General features: G+C 35.3%; 1 protein-coding gene across 3 annotated transcripts in view; it reads right to left on the reverse strand.

Annotated features, from left to right (window-relative positions):
• The window catches only part of acp1 (acid phosphatase 1), a 15,447-nt gene extending 5,674 nt beyond the window's left edge, over positions 1–9,773 (reverse strand). For 2 of the 3 annotated variants that reach the window (XM_015036800.1, XM_015036802.1), the window contains exons 1-5: positions 9,667–9,773; positions 8,586–8,659; positions 7,792–7,905; positions 2,897–2,958; positions 2,026–2,131 (exon numbers count right to left, since the gene is read on the reverse strand). In XM_015036800.1, coding sequence (XP_014892286.1) covers positions 2,026–2,131; positions 2,897–2,958; positions 7,792–7,905; positions 8,586–8,659; positions 9,667–9,709 — 399 coding nt within the window. In that variant the 5' untranslated portion in view covers positions 9,710–9,773. Of the gene's footprint in view, positions 1–2,025; positions 2,132–2,896; positions 2,959–7,791; positions 7,906–7,970; positions 8,085–8,585; positions 8,660–9,666 lie in introns of all 3 variants that reach the window. The other variant, XM_015036801.1, reaches the window with a different exon arrangement.
• Between the last annotated feature and the right edge of the window lie 667 nt (positions 9,774–10,440).

Below are 10,440 nucleotides of genomic sequence, written 5' to 3' on the forward strand. Positions count from 1 at the left end.
CCCCACGTGTCGGGGAAACCCAAACAAAACGGAAACCAAAAAAAAAAAAAAAAAAAAAAAAAAAAACAGAAGAAAAGTATACTTTTGTTGCAGTCCAAGTAATTACAGTTCTGTTTAAAAAAAATAAAATAAAAAAAGCCACTGCAATGAGCACAGGTCTGGAAAGGTTGTGAAACATGTTCTTTGAAGCTAGTAATTGATCCGTTTTATAACCGCAGTCTGCACTGTTTTGCTTTGGAGCTGATTATTGCAAGAAACGTGCTTAGAGAAGATCGACTGTCTCCCTTTGGACTCTGAATTCTCTGTAGAGCTACCACATGCACCTGAACACGGCAAAGTTCATCCAAAGACAAAAATACTAACAAAAACACTATCCAAAATGTTGTTGGATAACAAAAAAAAAAAAAAAAAAGAAGAAGCAGCCAGTAAAGGACAGGCTGATCAACATCAGCAGCTATGCATTTTAAGTTGAGGCAATCAGTTTTATCAGTTTTGTACGTGGAGCAATATGGTGCACTTGACTCTTCTTGATATTTCTATCCACCAACATTCGGGGAAAAGCTGAGAAAAACTGTTTTTTAGAGAGAAAAGTGGGAAGTAAAATGTATAAAATTCAATAAGAGAGGATGTGACTAATTAATAAAGACGTATGAACCATATTAGCTCTGTTGCTGTGTTTGCAGACATTTCAAGGTAAAAATGTACAGAGATAAGAAAAACAGGCCTGCAGCTAAAGTGGATAACAAGAAATAAAGATGTCTGTCTCTGTCTCTTTTACCCACGTTGCTTCACCATCTCCAAATAATGTTCTTTTCTCATGATGCATTCTACTTCATCTATTTTGCAGAGACAAATTTTCTGTCAGGTCTTGTCATTTCTATAAATTGGTTGAGTGCTAGTAGAGATATTGTGCTAGAGTAAAGAAAAGCTAAAAAAGGATGATGCATGATAGTATTTAAGCAAACTTTAGGAAACTTTAGGTCACACTGATCTTTATCAGAGCTTTAAGAAATGTTCAAATAATTAGAAACAATGGCAGCTGTGTTCAATCTAACCTCAGTCAATAACTCTGCAGTCACGCAACCCAAGAAATTCCCTGAATTAAAAAAGTATTTTTAAGCTGACTCAAAATCAAAGTGCCTTGTTGAGAGGCTGTTTTAGAATAAAAGCAGAACATTTTATTCTAAATCATCAGAACTACATTATTTTGGAGCGACGGTTTGTGCCTCCATACCAACAACCATTATCTTTTGGACATTTGAAGACAAAGGGCCTTTAGGGAAGCTTTGGGGGAGCCGAACAGGAATCCATCCTGTCAAAATAAGAACTTTTAATCCTTTTTCAACTGTGACCACTTTGGCAGTAATCTTCACTCACCTTCGGCAGTGTTTTATCAAGATTGAGCTAAAAAAAAAACTATTTTCTCATGAACATGCAGCCAAAACAATTATTCCATTGGATTATGTCTGCAAGCAAGGCCTATTGTACATGTATGTCAATTTAAAAATTATTCAGAAGTAATAAATGCTAGAGTGTAATAATCCAGTTGTGAAAATTACACATCAATGTAGGCAGAGATCAAGTACCCATGTCATATAAAATATTTTTTTTTTCCACAGTTGCTTAATGAATGTGAAATTTCCAAACTGCTAGGTTACATTTTAATTCAATAGGATTACAAATATTTTAAGTGGTCCGTTTAAGACACGCTTTCAACAAAACCAGGCTGGCATTATCTTGCAGAAATAACTAAAAGTTTCTTAGCAAGGCTGATTATTAATTTATATAAATCTACACAGTGAATGCTGACTGTTTTGGTTTATATTATACTAAAAAAAAAAAAGAGCCAATGCTGCAGTACAATGTGAGGGAAACCACACATTTATTTTAAACAGCAGTGTTCAAGACACAACCGCATCAAATTTAGGATCTATCTAATACTCAGAAATCTTGAAAAATAAACAGAGCACATGTGATTTTGTTTTAAAACTGAGCAAGGGAAAACAATTCGAATTAAATACTTACATAATATGGGTCTTTGATGATCCGCTGGTTCTGAGGATCATATGAACCGAGAAGCTCGATCTTTGCTGTGGCGTTTTTCACAGACTTGGCCTTCTTGTTCAAGTCACTGTAAAGGGGGGAAAAAAATTAAACTCATTTGAAGCAGAGATGAATAAATCTAAAGGTTTCAGCATGCGGCCTCCTTATAATAAACATCCATGTGGTTAGTCTTGCCTGCCTGAAATCCTTATACACATTTTACAGTTGCTTTATATGTCAAGGCAAACCTCTGTGCAAAAGTTAGAGAAAGTAATGTGCAACAACAACAAAAAAAATCAATATCAACACATCTCTACTACTTCAGAATGTCAAATCTAAAACAGTACAAACATGAAGACAAACAATTAATGAACTCTTTGTCGGACAATAAAAATATGTGGGAGGAAGAAGGAGGAAGAAAAAATGGCTAAAGAGCAAAGACGAGGCATCCAAAGAACTCAGTAAGCAGCTTACAGATCAGATCTGCCATAGGCATGTGATCTCAAAATGATCCCTAAACGTTCAAAGTAGCAACAAAAAAAATATCCCTCCTATGACCTTTCGAAAGAGCTTAAGAAAGGCTATTGCTCATTAAAGGGAGGCATTGACCGGGGAGTGAGTTGTAGCTCAAAGTTACCAACGTTTCTTTCTTTCTTTTTCTTTGTTTTTATGTGAATGTGAATGAGCAGCTTTAGATTCTCAACGCAACACAAGTCCACTCTGACGGAGGGTTTTCTCACCAAGACGATACACTTAAAACATGACCCGGTGTTTTCAGTGCCTGCGTGTCATCAAGCTGCAATCGACACTCGGAAGGGAAAATAAACAACGCTGCGAGCCGGAGTAAATGTACCTCAGGTTGTTTTCGTCCATGCAGAGTATGTATTCAAAGTTCATGAAGTCATCTTTGGTCACCTGGAAGTGGGACAGAAAAACAGAAAAAGGCAAATGTTAGTTTTGGCTCTTAGTGGAAACACGGTACGGTGAGCAGAGGCTCCCGCTGGGCCTTCGGAGAGATCGGAGAATCCTCAGCAGAAACTATCAATTATTGTTAAGCAAACACTTCTTTCTTTCATCCATATTTCATTAAAAAAAAAAAACAAGAATTACAGAAATTCAGTCATTTACACAAAAGCAACAGTTTTAAGTAACCAACTCTATTCAGCAAAAATCATCTTTACATTTTATTGTGCATGCAATAATTATTGGCTAAACCTCCACAATAACTTAGTCAAGAAATTTTGATTAATTTTTAAAAAGATTACAAAAAATCAAGCACATACATTGCTGTGAAAAAGGATTCGCTTCATTACATATTTGTGCTTTTGTTCCCCTAGGCATAAAAATGATCTCTGTAATGCTTCCTAGATGTTAATCACTTTGCTTTATATCTTAAATTTCTGTGTATGATGATGCTTTATGTCAGACAATTTTAATATCTTGATTGCATGGGTCTGGCAGCAATTATTTTCGGGACATGCTTAAATGGCAAAGAAAGGAAATAGCAACCGAGAAACGGGTGAAAAAGAAATATTTTCTTTTAGACAACGCTATTCATGTAGGAGGAAATTAATTGTTACAACTGAATATTCAAACAAATTAATATTCTCACTCTCCTAAACCTCTTCCTCACACATGGTGGTAGTGTGTCCCTGTTGAGCTGTGAGCTCAAAGCTGACCTGGGGCTCTCACCGTTTAAATGAAGCGGTGATAATCCGCCGTTTAAGAAAGAAAGTTCTCTTTACAAGCCTGACGGGGATCTTGGACTGATGTGAGTGGAAAAAATGTGAGTGAGCAGGGAGGATCCTATTGAAAATAAGGAGTAAGTGGAGTAAGACATAAGTTTCAAACCTCTAGATAAAACTCCTGATGAAGCCATGCTGAGATGGTACTGCTCTGTGTAAAAATAAACCGGTTTGCCTTTTAAAAGTGAACTCTTTCACCTGCAGAGTTTAGAAAAGCGCAAGTATAGGAAGCATCTTATTGTTTCAGAGGACTTGAACTGTCATCATCATAATGTATTACTGTATTATTTGGAGTGATACAATCAGTTTATATATATATATATAAAATGCAGTGCTCCAAAATTTTTCATGGGATAATATTGTTAGCAATTAGCATCTATCAGCAGAACTCGTTTGTTTTACTGAGCTGGGCCTGCTTTAATAGAAAACAGAAAAAAAAATAAAACAAAATGGATTCAAAACATAGAACAACCTCTGTAAAGTTCAATATGAGTCACAGGTGCTCATAGGAGCAAAGAAATGGATCCCTACATGTAGAAGGACAAATCTGTTCCCTCTGTCAGAATCTGGACTGTAGACCTTGACGATAAACTTCACTTGGAGAGAATAAGACATTCACTGAAAGACAACTTTAGGCAATTTAAAGAATCTGGAAACCTACCAGATCATATCCCATGGTTACAATCACAACACAACACGGCCCTGCAGCACTTTAGGCTACCAGGAGGTTTGTCAGCAGATGTTCTCACTGGGTTGGGGCGGGATGATAAAAGGCCATCATCTTAGATAACTCCTTTCCTGATTTACTGTTATAAATTTAAAAAATGTTTTATTGGTGTGCTTCAGGATTATACAGCACCAGCCACAACCTTTTAGATGGAAAGGTAAAAGCCTTAAAATAAATTCACTTTTTACAGCAGTGGAATAATCTCACACTGAAAAACAACACACACTATTTATGTGAAAAAAATATCGAGACATTAGTGCACATTACAAAAACCCAAAGGCTTCACAATTATTGGTTCCCCAGCTGTAAATCTCTTATGTATCCCTCCTTTTGCCATCAGGGCAGCACTCGGCCTTCTCCTACGACATTAAACTATTTTAGATGACTATGGCCTCTTTCTTTAGATCTGGGTCTGAGGTCATCATGGAAGAAGGCTGATTATGTGTCTGGTGAGCAACTAAATGGTCCCTCATTTTCAGTTCACTGGTGGATTTTATTTATGTCTTTTTCTGCAATCACAAAGCTTGGAATCAACATTTGGCAGGACATCAGAGTTTTTGTGCAATGCATTCACACTGTAAGTTCACCTTGCATTATTTAGCCAGTTAACTGGCCTTAAGCTGCCCTTAATGCCCCCACTACATTTGTATTTTTAGATGCTATAAATACGGAAGATTGGAACAATGGGAAATAAAGAATAAGAGTGTGAAAAATCATAATTTATAGCGTTATTGCAATGTAAATAACCCAGAATACATCATATTTTAGTGCTTTTTTTAAACAACATTTATGATTAACTTCCATTTTGAGTTTTGATGCTTTTAATTTGAAGGAACGATTTTCTGCTCAACTGTTAGCGCCAAGGCAGCAGAACAGCAAACAAAAGACAGAAGTTAAGCTGTAACAGAGCTCATAAAAATCTATTTTGTTATTCGATGCCCCTGTGATAGACTAACAGAAAATGGCCTCTGACGTTTGTAACGGTATCTAAAAACTATAAGATGAAGAAGTTACTTATATTATAAAAAGATGATGTGATTTTGTTGCAAAAATAAAGTATTTTATTTCGGGGATTCTCTATCCATCTTTAGCAGAGGTGTCAATACATCTCTTTATCTGGAGCTGCTAAATCCTTCCTACCTATGACAAATTTTTCAATTTAATTTTAGACATTTTTCTACCACAGTATTAAAAGAACCTCTCACCAACAGATGATTTAATGATAAAAACCAATATTTGGTCACAAAAACATATTTGTACTCTCGGTCGTGGTGGGGAGGAATCAACTCCAAGAAATATATTTGTCCAACATCAAAATTTAAAAGATGATAAGCAAAATTAATGTGATTGCAGGAGAATCGTGGTATTTTGGCTAAAGTTGCTCATTCCTCAAATGTTGACACAATGATAACATATTAACGAGGCCGGAATCAAAATTCCAGCTCTCCTACAGTTATAGTCTTGCTGGTTTTTTTTATAAGAGAAAAAACATTCCACATTACTTGTTGTAGATGTCATCTGAGCATGTTTATCTCGTAAAAAAAAAAAAAAAAGCAAAAAAACTCTTGTTTATTTGGGGATGCAATGGTCTCCAGGCAATATCCCAATTGGCCAATTTGCTTATTTGTAGATAAGCCTTACCAGAAGTTCAGCTAAGTGGAACGGTGGGAGCAAAGAGAAGTGAGAGAAATAGGAAGAACAGACTGATAAAGGAAAAAGGGAAAAAGCTTGTCGGAGCTCATTGTGTGGATTTGGTTGAGTTTAAGCCAGAGGTCTAGCCTTCTGATTTAAGCAGATTAAATGTCAGCCTGACTGAATGGGTTTATTGTGAGACAACGCAAGGAGACAGGAGATCTCAGGCAAAGGGTCAGACACCAGAGATGTCTCACGAAAGAAGAGGGGGAAAAAAAGTGTTATAAGGTTATGGAAGATGGGGATGAGCCAGCATCACATAAAACTTAAAGTCCTAAGATAAAGAAGTTTATGACTGATTTCTAACTTCTGTTAAAATTGGAACATTATTTGAAAAGGACGCAGCTATGATGGGAACAACTATGTCATTAACCATGCAGATTTGAACATATTGAACAACATTTTAGCATGTCAACAGGATTTATATTTTTATAATCAATGCTTATTTTCATTCCAAAGGAAACTTACTAAAACCCAAATAAAGACTTATTTGAGTTAGATTGAATAGTTTTCCTTCATAAATAGTGCTATGAAAATTTTCTTTTTTTAATGAAATGCCATAAAAAGCATTTCCCCCCTGATAACTTCTCATCTGTTTTTATAATGTTATAACACTTATACATTTCAGAACAAACGAGGTAATCAATGCAAATACAAAATATGCACTTTAAAAATGAGAATTTCATTTATAAAGAAGGGGGTAAAAAATGCAAACCAAAATGATGCAATTTGAAAAAGTAGTTACCATCTAAAGCTAATACCTGGTTATGTCAGCCAATAAGTATTTTAAGGTCTTCGCTGCAAAGTAGATTCAAATAAGTCACGTCCCATCACAATAGCCTATTGCAATTTATATCATAACATCTCAGTCTGATTAACTTTTTGACTTTTACACTGGCCACTCCAAAATCTTTTGTTATTCTTTTTTTTTTTTAAAGTATTCAGAGTTGGTGTGCTTTGTATGACAATCTCACTGAATTACTAAGTTCATGAACCAATGGCTGGACATCCCCCTTCAGAATTGCGAAAAATCCTCCGGGTCTTTAAGCAGAAAGGCAACCCCAAGTCATAAATCTTCTACCACAATTTGACTATTGGTGGTAAGTCCTTTTCAAAAAAAAAAGTTTGTTAATTTCATGCCAGATATCACAAGATGTGCATCATCAACTCATAGAATATTTTTTTAAAGTGTTGAGGATCCCTGAGGGCTTTTTTTATTTGCAGATATGGATCTCCCTGTGGACTTTGATGCATGAAGACAGTTTCACCCCGGTCTCCTTTAATTATGAACACTGACTTCAGCTGAAGCAAATGAAGCCTAAAGTGTTTTAGTATTTCTCGATGAGTATGTTGATGCACTTTTGCAGTAATTCTGGTCAGCCAGATACTCTCTGTAGGTTCACAGCTCTACATTTTCTCCATTTGTGGGAATTACACACAATTTAAAACAATAAATAAATAAATAAATAAAAAATCTGCAGCTCTGCTGGTTGCTCCTAATGTTACAGGAAAATGGCAAACAACAGAAAATTGTGAGAAAACACACTAATGAGGTGAGTGGCGCCACGGATCATCCAGTTGTACCTGTCGAGCCCTATGGCTTGTCTCAATGCCATGCTTCCTCAGGCAAGCCAGACCACGGGTGTCCGGTGAGCTGCCTGTATTCCAGTCAGATGTGGCACCACTGTCTATGACCCACTGCAAGAACAGAGCACAGAAAGGGGCTGCTAGGTACCGCTACGTGTAGAAGAGCATGGTCGTACCTGCCTGGCCACATGACTCATGGGCACGCCATGTCTCTTCATGCAGGCTTGACCGCGGTGGTCTGGAGTGTTTCCTATTTCATAGGTGGAGGTGGCAGCACTGTCTATCCTCCACTAAGCAAATCAGGGGATGGAGAATAACAATAGATCAGAACTGGGTCATATTGCCAAATGAGTAGAAGTTGAAGATGGTTTAGAATTTGGTGTTTTGAATACCTATAAGGATTATTGATTCATTTTAAACTTAGTTAAACAAGTACACAAAATGTGTAAAACAAATTTCTGATAACATCTTTATCTGGTTTATTATACAGAATACTTACTGTGACATTTAATAAAAATATGATGTCAATACTTCTTTAAGCTTTCAAAGGTATCTACGTCTTCAACAAAATATGATTTTGGAGACAGTTAGAGCATCTGCAAACACTGTGAAGCTAGAACATAGTTTGCAGACTGTAATTCCTATAGCTAAATTACCTAAATATTTTATTATATTCCTTACTACATTTGCAATAGCAAATCAGCATAAAAGATGGATGTTTTACACATTTTTAAACAGTTGAAAAAAATGTAACAGTCTGTAATGTATCAATTAAATACAGATGACTTTACCTTATCAACCACTCCAGAATCTGTTGCCATTTTCCTAAACACAGCTTCGGCAATGGGAGACCTGCAAATATTCCCTGTTTAAAATTACAATGAGTATTAATAGGATGTTCCAATATTGTAATATCCTAATTACATTCTCTTAAAGAGTGTAGTGTGATTTGATCAGAACTGTATCTGATGAAATATTAACCAACAACTATTGTTCAGTTCAATTTTAACCCAACCTGGTGTGGAAATTGTTTATTGTGGGGAAAAAAGCAGCCCAGTTAGTTATAAAAATACACAAACTTAATCATCAACAAAATGCATATATCTTTTAGCCATTCCTCCTCAAACAAAAGTGTACAAATATCAAACAATGAAACAAACAAATATGGAGTAATTATATAAATTAGGAGGTTATTACAAAAAAAAAAGTGGTTACTACCAAAATTTACAAAATAGTCAATTTTGTCAATTTGACTATTGACAAAATTGTCAATAGACAAAATGAAAAGATTTAATTTTTTGTCTACTGACAAAAAATTTAATCTTTTCATTTAATTTTGTGCATGCGCGGGAAGTCGCACATGCACAGCAGCGCGACTTCCCGTAAGAGGAATGCAGGCTGCTTCTTAGTCAATGTTGATTTTCCAAAATAGGTTTTGGTCATGTTAAGCTAATTTACAGCACGAGTTCGGATGTGGCACTAAATTGTGTAGGGGATTTAAGCCTATAAACGAGTTTTAAGAAAAACTGCAGATTAACATGTCAACTTAATTAATGTTCATAGCGTGGCAATGAAAACAGTGAAACCAAAACTAAAATGTCAATCCGGTTTACTGTCTCTATGACATTCTAAACCGGACTGACTTAAGTTCAAAATGTTCAAAATGTAGTTATAACATTAAAACGTGTTTTATGAGCGAAGGGTATTTCATTTAAGTTTTATAGCCCAGAAGAACAACTTTAATGAGAGACAAGCTAACCCGGTTTAAGAAATAAACGAGTGAACCAATGAAAGAACAAGAATTTGCATTTATTCTATAAGTTGTGTTTGATTTAAACATTGTTGCTGATATGATGTAAAAGACGCTCTTACCCAGACAAACGAACAGAACTGACTTCGAACCGGTGGCCGCCATGTTGCTGCGTAGTCTCCTGAATTACGTCACAGTGGGTGACCAGTTTCTGCCTGAGCAAAAGTAAGCTCTCAGGCGAAATCACAAAAAATGAAAATCTCTTTTCATTGTTTGTGAAAAGAGATTTCACAAAAAATTTAATCTTTACATTTTTGTTAATTGACAATTTTGTCAATTAACAAAATTGTTAATTTTAACAAAATTGACTATTGACAAAATAGTCAATAGTCAATATTGACTATTGACTATTGTCAATAGTCAATATTGACAATATTGTTTGTTTTAAATGAAAAACAAAGAAATAAATGTAGAAAAAAAAGTCTGAAAAATAATCATGACTTAATGTGGTGCATGCCTGAAGATTTGAAGAAAATACAATTCTGGCCTGCAATAAATTCAAGATGCAGTGTGATGGTATAAGATTTTAAAAAAAAAAATGATAGGTTATTCATTTTTTTTAAAATCCTCCCTGAAGGCTAACGAGCACAAAGATATTTAAGGACTGATGTTCTAAAAAAAAAAACGAGTAACTAAAGAAAATTATTTGTAAGAACACAGACATTAGCTCCAAACATACTGAATCACATTCACCTTGGATATCCTGTTTTACAAACCCAGATTAAAACTAATTAAAATAATTTACAAGACTAGATTAATGCTTATAATAGCAGGAAGGTTTTACATTACATGCAAATGCAATGTAATGAAAGCAGTTGTAAGAGGTGCTGACATTA

The sequence above is a fragment of the Poecilia latipinna genome, unplaced genomic scaffold (assembly GCF_001443285.1).
Source record: "Poecilia latipinna isolate Pla-1442-1.1 unplaced genomic scaffold, P_latipinna-1.0 Scaffold381, whole genome shotgun sequence".
Classification (NCBI taxonomy): domain Eukaryota; kingdom Metazoa; phylum Chordata; class Actinopteri; order Cyprinodontiformes; family Poeciliidae; genus Poecilia; species Poecilia latipinna.